This window comes from Ciconia boyciana, chromosome 6, assembly GCF_034638445.1.
Source record: "Ciconia boyciana chromosome 6, ASM3463844v1, whole genome shotgun sequence".
Taxonomy (NCBI): domain Eukaryota; kingdom Metazoa; phylum Chordata; class Aves; order Ciconiiformes; family Ciconiidae; genus Ciconia; species Ciconia boyciana.
The window spans coordinates 53,104,595-53,126,206 of NC_132939.1; the positions used below are offsets into that span (position 1 = coordinate 53,104,595).

At 36.3% G+C, this 21,612-nt stretch overlaps 1 protein-coding gene across 2 annotated transcripts in view; it reads right to left on the bottom strand.

The window, feature by feature from the left end:
• TTC7B (tetratricopeptide repeat domain 7B) overlaps positions 1–21,612 on the bottom strand; it is a 147,024-nt gene that overhangs the window by 52,740 nt on the left and 72,672 nt on the right. For both annotated transcript variants that reach the window (XM_072865636.1, XM_072865634.1), the window contains exons 12-15: positions 21,086–21,203; positions 20,830–20,887; positions 16,893–16,965; positions 15,416–15,576 (exon numbers count right to left, since the gene is read on the bottom strand). In XM_072865636.1, coding sequence (XP_072721737.1) covers positions 15,416–15,576; positions 16,893–16,965; positions 20,830–20,887; positions 21,086–21,203 — 410 coding nt within the window. The remainder of the gene's footprint in view (positions 1–15,415; positions 15,577–16,892; positions 16,966–20,829; positions 20,888–21,085; positions 21,204–21,612) is intronic.

The following is a 21,612-nucleotide window of genomic DNA, read 5'->3' on the forward strand; positions in this document are numbered from 1 at the left end:
AACAGTGCTTTTTACAAGATGGCCTTTTCAACTGGACAGAAACAATAGTTGACAGATTTTTTAACTTTTTTTTTTTTTTTTTTTTTTTTAAAGTTAACCAAGACAATATAGCTTAGCAAAATCAGCGGGACCACTAAAAACAGTACTTTGTATGTTAAAGATAAAAGAGATGTCTTCACTGAAGAAAATCTTTACTACTTTTATGAGAAAGGACAGTATTTGCCATTAACTGTCTCAGATGATAGTTATCTAACATATAACTCACGAAAGAAAACAACTCAGTACTGAATGCAAGTTACTTCCCTATAATATCAACTTCTATTATAGGAAATGAAAGAGGCTCTACTGAAAAAGATACCACTAGACCAGATAGATTCATGGGAGGTAGTCAGCATTGGTAAGGTCAACAAGAAAATGTAGCTCCAATCTACATTATGTTGCCATCAGCAGGCACTAAAATTGGTGTTTGATTTGAATTTTGAACATTTTGAACATTTACAAGTGACAACCTGAAGAAAGCACATCATTCATCAAATATGCAGGAAACTATTCATAATGGAAGCAAACACGTTTGCCGGAAGCCACTATAAATTAATTCTGATTTCAAAGTTGATGTTTCTAATGACAGCAAGACAAATAAAGTGCATAGCCTCATAAGATGACACCTGCGTGTTCCTTTTACATTCCATGTATCAGTAGAAGGTTCTCCACAGAGATTAACTTATACACCTTCCTGGATAATTAAAGAATATAAATGCAATGCAACAATAAAGGAGCTAGTCAATCAGTATGCACATTTATAGGAGTCACAGCACCTGGGAACAGATAATACGTTGGAAAAATACTAATTTAAAAGCAATTTTTAGTAAATTGCAAGATTAAAGAGCACAAAGCAGGAGGAGAGGATGCATATAAAACTGTTAGCCTACTTTCTGTTTTTAAACCCAGGTGTACTTTGGCATTTTATTCCAGTGCAACCTTAATCATCCTAAGTGAAAAATTTATATGATTGGTCATATGGTTTGTGTGGGAAGACTGAGAAGGGTGTAGAGGGTGGGCATGTGTGAAAGCTCAGAACTTTCTTATCCCAAATACAAACTTCAAGGCTGCTAATAGTAACTGCAAACTGCCAGAGGGTTTTCTCAAGAATAAGAAATGACATCAAGTGCCTCAGCAAGTTACAGTAGCTAAAGCTTTAGTGTTGCACTGAATGTTCTCTGCAGAAACTACCCAGCATGTAAATCTAAAAATGAATCACACTACCGTAATTGTACAATGTGTGTGTTGGTGGGACTGAGGAGCAAATGAAAGGCAGGTTGCTGAGTTAGTTTAAGAGAATGAGCACCCGTGGATAAGCAAGGTAAATAAGGTCATATGGAGTCTCACCTGATGTCTTGGAGGAATGCAGAACTGAGTAACAGGTTACACTAGTTTAGCTTTCTTCCTATCAGTAAATCAGATTTGAATATACAGGGAACTATATAGATAATTTAAAGTCATATTTCATTTGGCAGAGCGGTCCTCTAGATATTTGTTTAACTGTGACTATATCACTGGAAGAAAAATGTCCAGGTCTGTCTATCCATAATTTTTATTCAAGAGAGAAGGAAAAATGACAAAGAACATCCTCCTCCCCTCACACTACTACATCTATTCTACCCTTAACACACACACACACACGCCCCCCAAACAACAAGACCTAGGCATCAAAACCCAAACCCAAAAATCACAGGAATCTACCTCATACAATCCCTTTTCCTGTTTCTCTGAATATAAAAAGAAGAGAGTACTTCTTACAGTTTGAAGAGCCTGTAGAAGTTTAATTTTTTAAAATCTGTGATCATAAAGTACTTTACAAAAGTTATGGAACATAATAAATTCAGAAGCACTGAATTTACAAGTCAGTCTAGAAATAATATAATCATAGTATATATACCTTACTATGTACAGTTTACAGATAGACTGAATTTACATTAACAGTCTTGAAGCATTTAAAACTTTCAGGAATTTTGTAGCAGAGAGAAGGCATAGGGTCAGTAAATCACTAAGATGCAGCATGCAAGAGCTAAAAGAAAAAATAAGCAGGAGATAGAAAGGGAGGGGATTTGATTATTACAAAATTACTTACACACGTGCACAAAATAGCAGGGATCTGTGCAACAAAAATGTAAGAACCTGGACTACTAGTGCAGGATTCAAGGGCAAGATAGCAGAAGACAAACATACTTGTAAGAATTAAAGCAACACATCAGAGTTTGATGCTTTTGGATGCACTTGGTACATATGCAACATCATTCCTTATGCATTTCTTTGCATATGTTCTTATGCATTTATACCGTTTCTTATGCATTACAGCAATCAAGGGGACTGGATGGTTGCACGTTTCCCAAAATGCAAGCAATAAACAAAGTATGATGGAAAAATATTCATAATTCTAATAAAGAAAGGCTACGCAATTGTATCTAATGGGGAAAAAAAAAGTGTACACTGGTGTGGGATTATCTGCACTAAACCAAAAATAATCTTTTGAATAGAAAAGGTTGCATTTATAAAGCCATACAGAGCAGTTTCCCTGAGTCCAAGAAATATTTTGACTATAAATTACAAAATAACTAAGACACTTCAGAAAACTGAGATGGGACGTTAGTAACTAAATGAAAACATGCCAACTAAACATTTACTTAACAAATGGGGGAAGGAAGGGAAGAAAGAGGAAGGAGGCAATGGGCAGGAGGAACACCATGTGACAAACAGGTCTCCCAAATTAACTTAATTCTTCCAAGTTCCCCTGAAATATGGCTGGAGGTACAAGTTCATAACAAGATAAACAAGCAGCTCAGGGACAAGTATTATCAGGAAGGTTTTAGAAACCATGAGGTAGATCATCTGAAAAACAATTTTCTGAAAGGTCGGCTTCAAGCATCTATGGAAACAACTCTTCTGGAATACAGCCTGCATTACTGACACAGAGAATTTTAAACTTTACAGGGACATTTTCACACCTGTTTTTAATACACTATTAAAAATGGTGAAGAATGGATAAAAACTACCAAGAGACAGGATGATGAAAATCCAGCTGTACATTTTATGAGGATCACAAATTATCCGGTTGTGTCTGTAAGAGTCAGAGGTTTAAATTACTGGTACACAGTGCAAGACAAAACATGACAGAGTAACCACAGCATGGTGGGACAGCGCTCATGACTAAGAATGCAAGTACTGAGGAACATACAATATTCAAAATAGAAATGAAGAGTAGAACAATATGTGTCAGCGATGTGTCAAACTGGGATAAATATAACGGATAACAAGAACAGAAATCTGTTTGGGTCAAATCCTTTGGGGAAGGGAAGTAGGTAAAACAGGTTCTGTTAAAGACATTAGACTAATGGGGCATTTGTTCCAGCATCAGTGTTTGATATCGATGCAGATCTTTAACGTTAGATAAAGTGAATTGTATCATTTTAGGAGACTAATTACCCAGACACAAAATGGAGAAGAAATCAAACTCTTAAGTGGAAGGGCTTAGTTATTCTCAGAGCTAATAGCTGATAAATTTATGAAATAGCTACTGAAGCAGCAAATTACTCCATTACTTCAAGACTGTTCTCACTAACTAATGAGGACATTATAAAACAGCTGCTCATAACCTAATCCATATATTACTGGATTTTTATTTAAATAAAGAATGAAAAATCCCAAACAGGTTTATAACCAGGTCTTTGACTTTCAGCAGCATACACCCAAATAATTTGATAGCGAAGGCTAGCAAAGACATCTGAGATACAGCAGGAGCCTGGCATTTAACACAAAGATGCTAAAACGTTTAAGGATGAAGAGGTCTCAAGTTGAAGGGGTAAAACTCGATGTTTGACAAGCCAATGACTGATAACATTGTGCAAGTAAGACATCAGAAACATGCAGAGATCCTATCAAGAATAGCAGGGAAACAGAGAGGAGAGAGAAGAGAAAATAAAATCAGCACAGAAAGCTGCATCTTAGGTACATAGTAAAAAGTAAAGCTGAACTATACCTGAACAGGTTATTATACAAAAAAGTTACAGTCTTTAAAGGCTTTTTTGCACCTAAGTAGGAAAAAAAAAGAAAATGTGTATACTAAACAGGGACAAAGGCATGAAGATTAAGGATATTCAGGAATGAACCCCCAACCTCCACCATAATCCTTATCTATGTTGTCTCAGATATGAAAACAATGACAAATGGAGAACAGGAACACTTTAAAAGTGACTAAAGTTAATGCAGTCAAAAAGAATCAATTTCTCAGAATTATGGAAAAAGTGAAACATAAGATTGTCCTTTCTAAAGTAAAAACTTTAAACAAAATATCACTTCTGTAATGACTAGGGAACAGCAACTATATTGCCAATGTTTTTTTCAAGAGAGAAGGCACAGGTGAATATATACAATCTTAATAACATGGAAAAATTTATACAAAAATAGCATACAAAAAATGAAAGATAACATTGTTAATGGAAAAGTGGGTTACAGTTCAAGTTTAATAAAGAGATTGTACCCAACAACCTGTGTAACAGTTACTCCAAACCAGAGCTGCCTAACAGCCAGGTTCATCAAGGTGAGACAGCTGTGAAGAGGGCAGATGCAATTCTGGAACGTACTCATTGGAGCAGAAAGAGAAAGAGACAGTGCCATTGTACAATACCCCGGTGAGACCACATCTGGAATGTTACACATAATTCTCATTATAACAGTTAAAAACACACACACGAGAAATTTCAAATTGGAGCAGCTGCCGAGAAAGGCTGCGAGGGTGATCAGCTGACTGGAGACTGCAGAGTATGAAAAATACTTCATTTAGTCAGTCTAGCAAAAAAAAAAAAGCCAAGAAGAGGTACAAATTCTATCTATAAATACAGATGAGACAAGCACCATGAAGGGAAAAGAACAATTTATCTAGAGGATAATGTTTCCACAAAAACGAGTACATATAAAGGCCATACAGACTATTAAAACGTTAAGGGTGGAAATTAGGTCTCAAGATTATAAATGAAATTGTAGAAAAGACTGCTTCCTCACAGCTTGTTTTGGATAGAGTGCAGAAGAGGTGGAGCAAATAACCTAACTGTTCTTAAAATACAGCCGATAAGTTCATGAAAAGTATTACAGATAGGACAACTGTAATAATGGAGCCTTGTGACTTCCGAGGTTCTTGCTAGTGCTCTATTTCCTCATCAGTTGCATCATTGATTACGCTATTACATCATGATCTGAAGCTTTCCCTACCAGCCAACCAGTGTAATTTGTAGCATAGTTAAGAGCTTGTGAATCTGCAAAGTAAAAATCACTGTCTTAATTATGCCTCCTTCTCAGCCAGCCTGTTTCACTTTTTGAAATAAAATACCCAGATGCTATTACCACCAATTCCCCTCCACAGCAACACTCTTCTAAAGTCAGGAGACCAAGAGGAGTTAATTTGTCCAATACTGGCTTAAGTTATTAAGGATACTTCTATTCTGTAGAATGAAGCAAAAATTCAAAGTAGTGAAGACCAAGCTCTGCTATGCGACAAGTAACGCTATTAGTATTGAGAACCCTTAGTTCTTTCAGTGAACAGGTATTGCTCACCTTGGGTGTCACTTTAAAACCAGCTGCTTTGCTTTTGGGAATCAAGTAAGCAATTTTCACGAGTTGCTGTGCACCGTATGAGCACACCAGCTTGGATTAGCCACAGCTAGATATCTGCATTGCACACACTACTGCATGGAAGAGACCTGCCTTTCATTCCCCAATTCTTTCTTCAAATCTGGCAATATGACATGCTATCTATCATTCTTCCACCAGCTCTGCCTGCTAGAGCAGTGTCATTCTATGCAGCGGTAATCAGGAATCTCCCTAAAGTCCCTCAGACTAAGAAACCTTCTACAGCAAACTTTTAATTCCACTAGACTACTTCTGAAGGGGCCATATCCCCATATCCTAATCAAAACTGAACAGAATGCTCTATTTTCAGTTAGGATTAGGAGTAAACGACATTATTATTATATAAATTATTTACATTGTTCAGGGCTTGAAGAACATAAGAAAGAGCTGTGCATAACACTGAAGGTATGTGCTTTGAAAAATATTCGTCCTTCAGCATAACACACCAAAAGCCTTGGTGAGAACCCTTTAAGGACTCTTCTATGCAGTGAGGTCAAGCTAAGCATACCCTTCACAACAGTGAGCAGCTATCCCCCTTGAAGAAGCTAAAATTTAAAAGGATGCACCAAATCCACTTGTTTACAATGCAAGATTAAAAAAGCAGCTACCTTTGTTTTTGTTTAACCTACTTTGAGTAAACTTTTAAGAGAGTAAAGTTTTAAGAGAACCTTTTAACCTTTTTTTGAGTAAAGTTTTAAGAGAACCTTTTAAAGTAATTTAACAGTTTGCATTTCTAACTTCAGCTAACAGTATTTTTACATGATAATCAATTATTAAAAGATGGTAGGAAAGTAATTAATATAGTGGGAGTCCCATCAGTATGGTAACAACCAATAAACAAGCCACACAAAGTGTCAAACAATAGCTTGGGCTCCCTGACAAACACATTAATTTCTACAATAGCTTAAATATAAGACTAAACTTTATATATAATCAACTCTGATAGATAGCCTGTTACTTATGAGAGCATAAAAGAAAGATGACAAATACCAGTTCCATGCAGTTATATAATATTTCATTTTGGTTTCACATTTAAGTGTCCATTTGATATATCCCACAAATTCAAATCCTGGAATGCTAGGAAAATACAAAAGAAATTGTTCTGGTTTTAAACCTAGGCATTACGTTTTAAAAAAATTAAATTAAAAAAAAAAACACAAAAGCCCTCACCAAGTCTAAATGTATGACTTGTGAATCGTAAACTAACTAGTCTGACAACGATCCTGTATTTAACAAAACAAAACAAAAATCACAAAGAGGGTGATGCAGAAGGTAACACTATAGAAAGATATTAAAGTCTGAAAACATTTTTTTTAACTGACAACATAGGCTTCTTTTCATATGATCGGAATTTAAGGGGAAAAAATAACTACGTTGATGTAAAACAGATTCACATGCATACTTCATACAGTTGCATATCATTTCCGTAACAAACTGTCATAGCATCAATTGCTTGTGTAAATTAAATCAGGTTAACTGATGAACCCCACAGAGTAATTAAAGTGGGAAAGCAGCATGCAGAACGCATAAAATTAAGTTTGAACAAATATTATTCAAAACTGATTATTTGAAAGAATCTACATCTATTCTCCTTTCCTAAATAAAACGTTAGCCAGTCACTTCTTGCACTCAACAATTACATATATAGGAAAAAGGTCCAACTGTTACAGGAGACATAAAAGAAATGAGGAAGTAGGAGGAAGCCAAACCTTAGCAAATTCAGTTTCTCTTAGTCAGTACACACTATCAGCAAGTGCCCTTCTGACAGTCTTGTAATTACTCATAAATAAATGGTTTAGAAGAAAAAGGTTAAAATTAGAAGAAAGTCCTAGAGTTCCCAGCGTTCACTTCATTCACAGTCCAGAATCTGACAACAGTTTACTGTCTGCAAGTTTGTAGCTTCTTTTAAATGGAGGAGGTAGGGCTGAGTGCTTTAAGACCCTTCACTTAGGAATTCCACTTGAATCCAACAGGACTCTAATTTATGCGTAATGTACTCTCCTAATGAAAAGATCCTTGTAACAGCACAGTAGGAAACTTTCCAAACAATTTGTTCAGCAGCACGGCTTAATAGCTCTCAGCCTGGATTTCTTTTTAAAAACCCAGCATATAGCTATAGGAACAAATACAGCCTTCGCACTCTAATGTGGAAATGCATCATAGAAATAGCTGACCAAGAAGCAAGTAAGAATGCCAGCAAAGAGGTAATTGAATATAAGCCCCCAATGAAGCAATTACGCTCAAAATAATTAACACAATCCTTTCCAACAGACACGATGCAGGTGATTCTCTGTATAAAGCAGTGATAAATGATACTGAAATATTTTGTGCAGTTCTTGTTTACATGCGATGAAAACTAGCTACAGTTCAACCGTGCAACAGATAACTGAAAGGCTAGAGAATGTACCCTACTGTCAGCAAGTACGGCGGCATTCTTATCAGAAAGGACATTTGGAGGTGACCTGATTACAGAAGCTACCATCAGAGTATGAAGTCACTAGTATTACAGAGTGCTTAGTAAAGAATGATATAAAAACCAATGGTTGGAAACAAATAAGGGATCAATTCAAATTAAGAACAACAATACAGTCTTAATGAAGAATGCAACTGAAACACTGAAACAAGCTACCACATGCTGCAATGGTTTCTCCAGTTTTTGATATAGTCTTATCAAGACTGGATGTCCTCTGGAAAGTATGCTTTAGCTAAACCTATATTAATAGAAAAACTAAAGCAAATTTAGCACCTTCTGATATATAGAAGGTCAGGGGTTTTAAAAATTGATCCTCTTGGCTTCAAACTCTATTAATTTGAGCATCCAGTTTTGACAGCTGTCCCTTTAATGCTTGCTGTAGAAAGCTTACAGCTTCACATTAGTCAGCTCCAAAACATCTATATGATCATCAAAACATAAAATGACACAATTGCAAAAATTTAAGCCACAGGAAGAATGACAACATGAAACTAGATACAATATGAAATACGTATAGTTTTATAAAGGATTTACTTACACATTCAGTGATTTTAGGTGCATCACTTCTATCACCATGATAAGCGAAGTATGGAAAGAAATTCATAGATGTGTCTACTGCAATTGCAAAGTGAACCCTTGCACAGTCAGTCTACTCCATTTTGAGTATTCAAGGAAAGTTTTATTATCAGGAACCATATAAATCGTTCATTAGAAAACATGAGAAATCATCATTTGTAAGTACCTCAAAATAACTTTTTGCATGACTGAACAAATTAATCTTATTTCCTGGCGAATTCTTTTGAATTTCTGTGACATTGCTACCCAATCAATTTCTCTCGCCTTATCCTGAAGCCAGTTTCCTCTTTCCCAATTAATCACATCTGCTTCTCATTTTTGTTCAAAGTGTCAACAGTCAGGAATGAGTCTCAATTATCCAAGCTGCATTTGCAAGCTAACAAGACACAATTAATGAGAAGAGGTTACCGAACACAACTATCAGCAATGTCTACTTAGGTTTTTTTTTTCAGCTGCTTCCATCAATCCAGTTCCTTCAGGAAATCCAATTGACTGAATCACTGGATGCCCAACACCAGCAACAGGAGGTCAAGCAACCAAATCTAGTTATTGTAAAAACTCTGGAAAATCATTTAACTTAATAAAAAAAGTCTCCTAAACTGTTTCTCAAACAATCACCAAACATACCCAAAAGATGTGAAACCTGTTCCAAGTGATTCAGGAAAAGTGACAGATTTCTATAGTGCCAATATTAATCATAAGAAGTAATCTCCTCCAACTTTGGTTGCACGGAATCCCCGTAGTGGGAAGCCCATATATATACAGAAACATAGATGAAGTAAAAACAGGCAGTTCAGATTGCTATTTGAAGCCTGACTCCCAAACAAGCAAAAGGTGCAACAAAAACAGCCCTTGAGCCCCAAAATAACACAATTTTGTGGGAACTATGAATAGGTATCCTTGGTGTTCATTGGATGGCCTCCACTGCACCCTTTGAAATATTATTCCCCATATATTTGTTCACAAAGCAATAGCATTGCTTCTTTGCAAGGAAAAGCAGCAGTCAGTCCTGTAACTTTTGGTGGAGTTTATGTCTGCTGTATTCCATCTTATGAACTCAATGTCCTTAAGAAAATGTAAATCTGTAAACTATAATGAAGATAGTTTCTGACTAAAGCCAGAACAAATTAGTTATACTTGAAAACTTTTTGTTTTCCTGCCTTGAACACCCTGCGGCAGCCAGCTCATGACCCAAACTGGGACTCTTTCAATCAAGTTTCAAAGAAGAATATACAGCCTAGCAAATATAATTCAGGATAAGACCCTGAGGCCAATGACCAGTTTGTTATATCAAATAGTATCTACCTACCAACAATGTCTTTTTTTAATGGACCATTCTGTAAAAGCACGTAACAAAACCCAAAGGGGACACACACACACACACACACACCACCAATCCCAGCATGAAAAGAAAAAACACAAGCAACTGATACTTTCATGACTCACAGAAAAATAATTCCTGAGAATAAATTCATTTAACTCCCAAGACAGACAGGATCAAAATGGAATGGATTTGAAAAAGCATGTTGTCAAATGTTGACAAGAATGTATACACCAACCTGAAAGACATGATTTTGGCAAGCCTAGCAGATCACTACTACTTGTCCAAGCATATATTACTGCCCTATCCTCAAATAATTCCCAGTGCTCTGTTTATCAAGGAGAAGAAAAAAAAAAAGTGCAAGTTGAACCAGCACCACACACTGTAGTGCAACTACAACCAACCCTAGGAAAACAGAATAGCGTAGTCCATTCCCTTTAATAGATAAATACACCCCTATCCCACAAAATATCAGTGTATGTACTATCATACACTGCATGCACCAAGCAGCTCTTCTGTTATGCCCATCCAGGCAACTCCCAGAAGGAAACAAGTTTCTTAATCAATGAACTGAGAGGGATGTTAAAAGGCTCTGCAATTCTGGGAAATCTAATGTAGCTCAAAGGAGCCCTTGAGGGTCAGGAAGGAAAGGATCTAATAATTTTCAGAGGAGTGACATATTGGCCTGATGCTTCTGTGAAATATGCTTGGAAGAAAAAAAATTTCCATCACACTTCAACAAATGTAAATGTTTAAACTGTGAACTTAGTCTTCAGTTGTCTTCAAACCTGTTACCATATGTCTTTCCTTTTTGAGTGTACTTAACATTAAAATAACATGCTTGCACTCCTCAAATAACCCATCTGCTGTTCCCTACTTCTGCTACTTCAAAAGCTTGTCAACTGCTATCCATTGCAGTTCAATTTTCAGCATAAAATTAGCAATTAATTTTTTTTTTTTTTTTGCCTAATTACACTTATTTCAGGCACTTATACTTGTCTAAGTGCCCCAACACTTGAAATAATGAGGGAACCCCAAACAGCTAAGATAAGAAAACGATATCATAAGTATTTCATTAAGAAACCTCTGTCCCCCTTGACTGAGAATCTACTTTGGACTAACCATGAAGTAGAAACAGATAGACGTGTTGTTTCAAGATTTCATATCATTCAAAAGACCACTATGATATAGATTCCTCGTAACAAGCAGATAAAAAGACAAGAGAGAGTCATGGAAAGGAGTTTGTAAATAAGGCTCCTCAGGTAATCGCACATATAACCGTACTATATATATTGCACAAGATATACAAGCCCAATATGAACCAATGCAACGCAACCACCATTACCTTGCATCACCTTGAATACAACTTCAGACTGTAATGCACACCTCTGGGACTGCTTATACATTCAGAGTAGGCAATCATTGGATTAAAATAAATAAAATTCAAGGAAAATCCAAGCAGCTAAGACCTCAAGCCTCCCTCATAGTTAAGTACTCTAGTAATTTAGGATATATTGTGGCTCCTTCCTGCCTACTCTCTTTGCATTCAGGGCAGCATGTGCCTGCTTCTGTTTCAAGAGGAGAAACAGATCATCTCACCCAGACTCCCACCTAGTTTGATGGTTAGGACTCTGAGCTGCATCATCTGTGGGCTCAAATCCTGTCAAGCTGGAGAAGAACTGAACTTCACATTTCTACTACAGGGACAGGTTGTCTCATGAAAGGTGGGGACAACACAGTGTAACTTTAGATTAATTCAAATGCAATACGACCTGACTGAGATTAACTACTCAGATTTTTTGGTGCTGGCACCTTACTCCCACCCATTTCACCAGAGCAGGGTATTCCTAATCTTTTCAGTAATCTTAATCTGTTCAGTAATCTTTTTGTCTAGAGATGTAGTTGTCCCTGGATCAAAGCAATCCCAGATTTCAGGAGGCTTCAGAGGTTAGCTAGCATTTAAAAGCAGATTGATTGTATTGCTCTGAAAAACACAGGTAACTTGTTTATAAGTAGCGTGGTTACAACCTAGCATTTTAAGCTTACAAAAAGTTTGAAATGATAGTGCTAAAGATATTCAGCAAATATCCTGCATTGTGATTGTTTCTGGAAAACATTACTACATACTTATTTCACTTTTAGAAGTTTCTTAGATTTTCACCAATAGTTTTTCCTATACCCCTTAAGGTCTCACAGCAGACTGCATATTTATGCTGTCAATATAACAAACAAAGGAAGAACAATCAACTCTCTATCCAAAGAAAAAGCTATACCTTGCTGCTAACAGCACAATGTGATCTTTGCTCATTCCTTCCACTCCTTCCACTAGATGATGAAGGGACAGAAGTCTTTGGCTCTGAGGAATTTCTTTCTACTTACTGACCTAGAGGTGCAGGGGGCAAAATCATTATCTGGTTGGCCATGTTTGTTCAGCAACTTTCTAGCTTTATATTGCAGGAAGGTTAACGCTAATTTAAGGTACCAAGGTATGCTTGCTGTATGCCTCAAATATTGAACATGAATTCTAGGAATGCATCAGATTTTCAAAGGTTAAAAACTGACAGGCAACATATTTACTAATTGACTATGACACAAGAGTGCTGGAAAGTATCCACTTCTCAGCATGACTCACAGTGTATTCCATGACTTCCTTGCAACCTCTGGCATTTTACAAAGATGTAGTATTATAAACTTCTGAAAATTTAGATTCTTTTCAAAGAAAAGCAAAACAAAAAGAACATACAGCTGTGAACAGGGCAGGACAGCACTCAGTGCAGCAATGCAATTACAGCATTCAGAGGTATGTGGATAAGAATAAGAATAAATAAGATATAACACAAATCACAAACCCTATTTTTTACTTTAATATTTTCCAAGTACAGAGATTTATTATGCTGCAAAGCTACCAAAGTATCATTTTGCATAAGGCTCAGGTAATGGATTCATTCTGACAGAAATACAGAGAATACCAAGAAAAGTCTTGTACTATTTAGCCTACTGGGATTGCACACATAACTGAAAGATAAAACGTAAAATATGATGATATTTGAAGTGTTTACAAACGCCAATGAAATACCACAGGCAAATAATCAAATGTTTATCTAAAAATTAGCAAGCCTTAGAGGAACAGAAGAGGATCTCTTCCCAGTCTGCTAGGAAGTAATATGATATTGTACTGTTTACAGAAGTTGCAGAATAAGAAAACAGAGTCAACTATACACTAAGCATTTTTGTTTTATATTTTATATATATGCACATACACATTGTCAACCGTTTCAAGAGCACCGGATATAGTGTGCAAGAACAGATTGGAAACTTGAGGTTTTGCTGATAAATCGTTGCAAAAATAACCCAGTTACATGAAGGAATCAATCCAAACTTATATTATTGACCCGTTGTGTCTGGCTGGCTGTCAGTATCAATTGCAGAGAGCACACAAGGAATCTCAATCATACCCTTGACTTCTCTGGGAACTAGAAGTAACCTGACAGAACTAAAAACAAGACTCTAAAAGACTGTCTAGATACACATATAGCTGTGTTTCACCTTGGATTCTTCAGCAATTGTTGCCACATCTGATGGCGACTCCTACTGCCAAGATATTCCTCTCAAATTCCCGGATCTGTACCAGTAGGTTGTAACATAGTACACCGTATCACCACGGTGTTTGTATTATACAACAGGACTAACAATTTAAAACCACCATTATGACCCATATGATTAATATACATACATAAATAGAAAGATCAGTACTTTTTAAAACAACTCAGGCAACATGTTTAACCACAAGATGGAATTATAAACAAGTACAGAAAGGCCATGAACTGTATTTGAAAAACCCATAAATACCTTTTGAATGCTCAAGAGTAATTTTAAACATTTTACTGAATGATCCTTTGTTCTCTTATTACAACAGGGAGAACTGCAGTTTCAGAAATACTTCTTCTAGACTATTGATATCTGAGAGATATAGCAGCTGCTTCTTTGTCATTTACATTGCCACTAAGTGGCAGAAGATGAACCAAGAACAGACAGAAGATGACGGATCATGGTGCTTTGAACATATTTGTTTTTAACAATAATAGGGTATAAAATGAGGTAGCTGATACTTCAATTGCCTCTCAAACCATGACTTACTGACAGGTCCCTCAGACCTGAGGAAAGTACAGACAGGTTTCGGAGAGGAACTGCTAGATACTTCTGAAATCATAAAGCATGTGTGAAAGCCCTCAAGAAGAACAGAGACAAGTTACACGTGTGTGGATAAATTGGGAAGCGAGAAACAGCAAAAGGCCACAAAAGCAGTTGCACAGAACTGGCTGCGAGCCCCAGGAGTTCTGAGGAGAGGTAATACCAACAGAGGTCCTGGTCAGATTTATGAGGAAAAAGGCAACAGTACCTTATATAGACAGCCAAAAAGAGGCATGAAATGTCAAGGAACAGGAAGGAAAAGCACTATAATCCCTATTTTCAAACTAGTAATTCTTAAAGGAATCATATTTTTCTGGTATGCTGATATAGTAACAACTTATGATACAGTCATCTAAAAGTTAAGGTTGAGATACTTCAAAAAATTGTCTAAATAATTATCTATGATATTTGTAATGTTATGGATTACAACCTTAGTGACTGTTGGTAAAGCATCGGAACAGAACATTGGAAGTTAATGGAAGCTGTCCCCGAGATATTTTGGTGTGAAGCGTTTCATTAGATTTTCATAAGAAAAAAATTTAAAAAACCCACCCTTCCAAAAGCACAAAATCCAAATGTATTTTAAGATATACTTAACATGAAGAATAAATACAAAGAATTATTTCTTTCTTAAACAACAAGAGAACATCTACCAAATGTGCTTCTTTCCTGTTCACTTGTTTAGTTATCTATCAGCCAATTTCAGATGACTGGTTATTATACAGGCAAAAGAGGATATTCTCTGTTATGATGTATTTTACAGAATAGATTCCATACAATATGCATAGAGTTTTCTGTAGGATGGGATAAGTCTATCCTAGCTAATGGTAAAGTCCAGTTTATCCTTCTTAGAATATTGCATAAAAACAGAAGAAAGAAAAAATACTCTAATGCATGCAACAGGGAGAAATTATCTAAACAAAGAGTCTGTAGAAAAAGACAAAATAAGATCAACTATCCAGCTCTAGCCTCCCTTCCAAAACCAAATCCTTAATCACTATTTAACAAGCCTTTAATCAAAAGCAGACTTGCATTAAATGGGCAGGGGGAAGAGTGTTGGAAAAAAAACCCCAGACCAATCTTCAAATCCACCCCTTCTTGAAATGAATGAGATGAGAATCTAAGAAAAATAAATATGAGAGAAAGTGTAGAAAGCAAACATGACATTCACTCACATAAAATTTTCTGGATATTCACTCAAGGCCATATCAATGATATTCAAAGCATCATGATAGTGTTTCTGGGCTGATAGCAAGAGTGCAAGGAGATGAAGAGAGTTGGCATCATCTCCTTGTAGTTGCAGAGCCTGACGAACATAACCCAAAGCTTCTGGTATCTGTTTAGAAAAAAAAAAAAAAGGGGGGGGGGGGGCAGAAAAAGAAAGCACCACTATTAGAAGTATTGCCTATTACTTGATTGCACGTCCATAAAATTTTCAAAATATTCACCTGGATACCATGTAGAATTCTACAGACACCTGTAAGACCCTACTCAGAAGTTTAAAATGGACCTGATGCTCTACAGTGAACAGTAAAAATTAAATAATATATTAGCCTTGGAAAATAAGATACAAGTTTTATTAAAACAGTTCCCTTCAGCCCTTTAAAATATTCACTTACTATTCTTTCTCAAGTATTGTTTGTATTTCTATATGATTTTGAAAATATTTTAATTGTAATACATTAACTAAAATGTACAGATAGACTACAACAGTAACTTTTCTTCGCATGGAGTTTCATGATCTCCTCAGCTGCATGTGCTTTTGCTCAAAATAAGTACACTAAATGTTAAAAACAGGAAATTTAATTAAGCAACATGAGAAGTTTGGAATTCAGAAGTACAGAGTCATAGCCTGCTACTGAAAAATATGTTGTGCTATTAAAGTGACAATCCATTCCACTCTAATGTGACATAGTCCAAGGTCTCTGATACTCATTAGTAATGAAAAGTAGGCACCTAGAGTATGTAAACTACTGTGCTCAAAACTACTTCCTAAAATAAACACGACACAGGAAAAGGCTTACCATGACATATACAAGGCAGCTCCACAGGATCCAAATTCATGTGATATATGGTAGAATCCTAAATCCCTTAAATGTAACAGCTGTACAAGTTGGACTGAGCTCTGATCTCTTTTATAGCTTTAAAATATTTTCCAGTTTTCTTAAACACATTTTTGTAATTTTGTTCACAATAACCAAACGTCCTACAAGTATTCAGAAAAGGCAGGGATCTTAACAGATAATCAGGATTTAAGCACTGTCAAGATCATTAAAGACTAGATTCAAGAGTCCCACTCTCCAGATAAACAGTCTGAGCAGAGATTACACGTAATAGGTAAAAACAGGGTGAAAATTGACTTTTTTTTTTTTTCTCTCCATACAGCAACATAAATGCTGACACAAAGAAATTGAATTACTTATGTCTTAGTTGTAATCCTAGAGCTGGAAATATAGTGGCAGAACTCTGGAGAAGTGTGCAAGACTGAAGGTGTTCAGAGAGAATATTTTGGAGTTTTTTTCCATAGATATGCTTATATGCACAAGGAAAACGAGGTTTTTATTGAAGAAATCTTCATCTGTATCCATCAACAGATACAAATTCTAATCTTCATATGACAGTGTGAGGCTGCACTTTTAAAACACAACTAACCTGTCTGGATATGGCAAGCTGCAGTGCCAAGTAAAATGCTGCCAGATGATCTGTTGGAGACAAACTGTGAGCCCTTAAAAACACAGAAACAAAATAAAAAAAAACAGTGAATTTTTCCCCTGTTACTACAGGTTAGACATACACACAAATGCATATATATTCATGTACCTATATTCAGATCTCTTCACTACATGTATGCTTACATTTTGATATAAGTGGTGTTCATTCCAGTGACTTTTCTGTCACTTTCAATAGAACATAATTATGTCATTTTTAATAGAAATTATGTAATTCAGTATAAATCTTAAAAATGAGCAATACAAAATGATTCTTCAATTAAAATATACTCCTAAACAAACATGACATGTAATTATCTAAGAAAAGGAAAAAAAAACCCAAACAAAAAATCCTACAAAACAACATGCCTTCAAAGACAAGAATGTCATCTGCATGAGAAGTACCCAAGCAATCGCACCAACCCTGACCAGGATGGTTCTGAAGCACAGAACTCAAAGAAGAAGGGTAGCAGCAAAGTAGATCAGAGTTTTGTTCATTCTTCAGACTGCCAAAGTTTAAGCACATTTTCAGTCCCGCATACTAAGCCTTCTAGGAAGCCAGTTACATCTTGGCTCTGAGTTGCTTTGAGATTAAGTTAGCAGAGCACCTTGCTATGTAGCAATGTAAATCTAGGCCGGACAGCTTCTTTATCATAGCATTATAGTAAAAGGCAGCATAAAATATGACTCATCATGAACGTCTGTCTTCTCAAGTCCAAAGAGAGAGCTCCATTAGTTTAGCAACTACACTCAACGCATATCAAAGTAGTTTAAGTTATTAGGATACAGTTTCATATTTTGTTAAATTTATCTCTAAATTGGAGATTAGAGTCAAATATAGAGCCTAACATGGTCCAGCCCTTTTTTAAATTTAAGTTCACAAATTAAGCAAGACTAAGTGAGAACAAGAGATTTAAACTTAGAGAGTACTTGTTCAGTCACCCAAGCTTCAGCTAGTGAAAGAATAAAGCTGTTACTATCTATCAACCATTTGGTGAGTTCTGTGAAACTCCAATTCACACCAACCACAGGAAAAGCACTGAAAGTCTTCCAAAATAAATAAATAAAAAAAGTTAGTGAAACAAACACCCCCTCAGCACCATGCAAAGACCGTGCAAAAACAAGCACCTTCTCAAATGGCCACTATCACAAACTAGTAGCCTTGAAATCTGGCATAGGCAAGGGTCCGAAACATAACTGTGTTTCTTCAGGACCTCTATTTCTTCAGGAATTGGTTCTCTAGGTAAGCGATTAAAAAAAAACACAAAAAAAACCACAAAAAAAAACTTGGCAGATCAAAATGCTGAGCCCAGTACTGCTGCTTGTTTTACTAACTGTACAGGAGATGAACGGAGAATTTCAACTTCCACCTCCTGGAAAACATTTATTTTTAAGATGTGGGAAGAGAAAGTGGGCATGACTCTGGTATGCTGAGCATAACATACGCTCTGTGGTAACAAATTTTCGGTAACATCCTATACCTATGTTATCAACACAAGGAACCAGCAACATTATCAACCACATTGAAGTGTATTTCCAGTACAGCTGATCTATCAGGTGTGAGTCTCTCTATGAACACAAGTGGGGAAACGTTAATATGCAGAACAATCACCTTTCAAAACATACTTTTCCCCTTCTCTTAGAAGGTAGCTATGGGATTTTTGATATGCAGAAACTCTGTTCTTTTCAAGGGCCAAACCATTCTATTCAAGATTCTGTGTAGAGTCCAAGCTACTCATATCAGCAATATCACTAACAGCAATATTAGCAATTCACTAGAGTTTTCAAAACTTATACTCTGCACATTACTAAAACCTCCGAAAGATACTTTAATGAAAAGCCTATGTACAAGTTCATTCTGAGAAAGGCCAGCAGAAAGGATGAACATATAACTTAACATCAATACCCTGGAACATGCACTTAAAAATACAAAACATTGTTTCTAGGAGGTTGTATCAACTGGAAAAAGAAAAGAACAAAGAAAACCCCAAAGCATCAGAAAGATGCATAGAAATCATATGCTATTAATCCTCATGTTCCCAAGACTTTCTGTGTATAAATTTATATTCTGGTAGTAAGCACAAATATTTCAAAGCTCCATATCACTACAAAACTGAAGTTCCACTCAACCTATGTAGCTAAAGGACATCTGTCATGGTTCACTGAAGACATGCTAGATATGTTTTCAGGTTTCAGCTGGCACAATTTGCTGCTAGGAAGTCTTCAAACAGTTAAGAAGGTATCAAGAGGCTTATTGTTCAGCTGTAGAGAATGAAACAGAAAATTTCCTGGGTGAAAGATGACATAACACAGCCAAGCAACAGTATTTGAATAGAGAGTGTGAAAGAGTAATCTCACAGTGATAAGAAGCTGAATATAATTTGAAAAATAGTTCTCCTAACCTACTGTGTGTTGCTTATTCTCTTTTAACTCAAACCACTTATTTTTCTAGAACAACCTAATAAAATATTACCACAATAAGCAGTATGCTACCTATAAAAGCATCCTCATATTTACGGGTGGTCAAAACGCTACACAACCTCAAACCTCAGAAAATGAAAATTTTCCAGACACATCAATAGCAGGGAACAACTCTCCGAATTTTGGGAATCACTATACTAAACTGGAGGGTGGAGTCAGCAGGCACTGAACTGGAATGGACTAGCTTCAAGCTATGGTTCATTTCATCCCTTGCTGCTTCAAAGAATCAGCAGAAGAAAGCAAATCACTATTAGAACCTCAAGAGTAGCAAATGGGTAGAAATGGTGAGAAATGGTTAGCACAGTATTTTTCAAACAGTGATTATTAAGTCAGTGGTAAGAGGAATGTCTGAGGAACCAAGGTATAAACCAGGAGGTAGAAAGTTCAGTTTCAACATGGAGAAAGAATGCTGACGTTCCATTAAGGAACGGGAAGAGCAAAGATATGTTAAAACACACTTACATACAGAGGAATAATTAAGACAGAAAAAGGAAAGACCAATACATACAAGCCTCACTCTAAAGTTACCCGCAAAACACTTTTTCAACTCTGTCCCCTCAGACACAAAATCACCAACAAAAATCCTAGACTTCGCTTTCACATTAATGCACAAATCAGCTTCCGTGAAGCATTTAGGCCTATCTCACCAAAGTAGGGTTTTCAAAGGCTATATAAACATAAAGAGAGACATATTTAGATGTTGCAGCACTTCTGCCACCTTTGCCATCAAGATTTGTTTCTTCTGTAATTACGGTAGAGATGTTCTCATTCACCTGTTTATTGTAATTTCGTTTGCAGAGTCAAACTCTTGAGAATGAACCACTGTCATCCCCAGCAGCACTACTTCTGTGTAAGGCACTTGGAAGACGGGGCATTTGCTTTGTCACTGCCTACGCTGTTAAATCTCCAGATAGAATTTTTTCTTTTTCGCCCTAGCTTACTACCTTACTACCTGCATTTCACCGCTCATCCACAGCAGCAGGGCCTCAATTATTGCTCTGCCTCTACAGAGATAATTGCAAGAGCCTGCTATATAACCTGATCAGCAACCAACTCCTCTAGAAACACTACCACATTGAACCATCACTGGAAACCTTGCATCATACCATTTTCCCTTCTAGATCAGAACAGAATACTCCTCTGAGCAAATATTTTATACCAGAGAACGACACAAATGTCTTTAAAATGAAATAAAAGGAAATCCCTAGAAATCAATTTAGATATTTCTGACAGAAAATGATGAAGTAAATGCTAACGAAATACATCCTGTACTCATGAAGGGAGACTCCCAGAGGTGAAATCCTCATTACACAATCTTTTACAAGTCCCTCTTTTTAACACATAATAAAGCTTTTCACTACATACAGCAGAATGAAATGAAAAGATTAACACCCACTCACCTCTGAAATGCAAGAAGAGCCTTCCTCTGCAAGACCTCTTGCATCCCTCGCAAAGATGCTGAAAAGGATATATTTAATCAGTGATATGCAAGATCAAGAGATTTCATTCCACATGCTCATTGAAGAAGTTTTAATACATGGGCTGAAAAAAAATGGTTGCACACAGAAGCTTTAATTTTAAGTCTAGCATTCTGCTAGGTATCCTTTTTTAGGTAACATGGGAATTTCCAAATGTGAATGTTTTTTCTTATCTTACCATCAGTAGCCTGCAGACTGTAAGTCAATCCCAGTGCCAAGTAGCCTTTTGCTTTGAACTCTGCTGTTTTGTCCCCAAGATCAACAACTGTTTTGGCAAATCTTTCAGCTTCTTCCAACTGAAAACATTATAAAACATCCAAGTAAGTCTAAAACTAGCTAAAGCTTACATTATAATGAGAAGAACGCACAGCATGTGTATTATGTGCACTGAGTCTGCGGAAATATCAGCCATGATTGCTTTTAAGGACTATTTCGTTTTTCATTAGACTTAGTTTTCCTGCTAAATACTGAGTAAATAACACAGATTTAAGCTGAAGCACCTGTTCCTACGGTTGAGAGAAACTCTGGCACATAACACACAGATCATTCTAAACTTCCTGTGTTTTTGCTATTTTTCTTTTTAAATACAAAAGGCATTTCTGGTCCATGTATGCCATCTACCACTTTTGCCTTTCATAAATAGGGTTCTTGCCCCATGAACCATTTCTTTAGGAAAATCAATTACAAGAACTATGGCTTCAACCC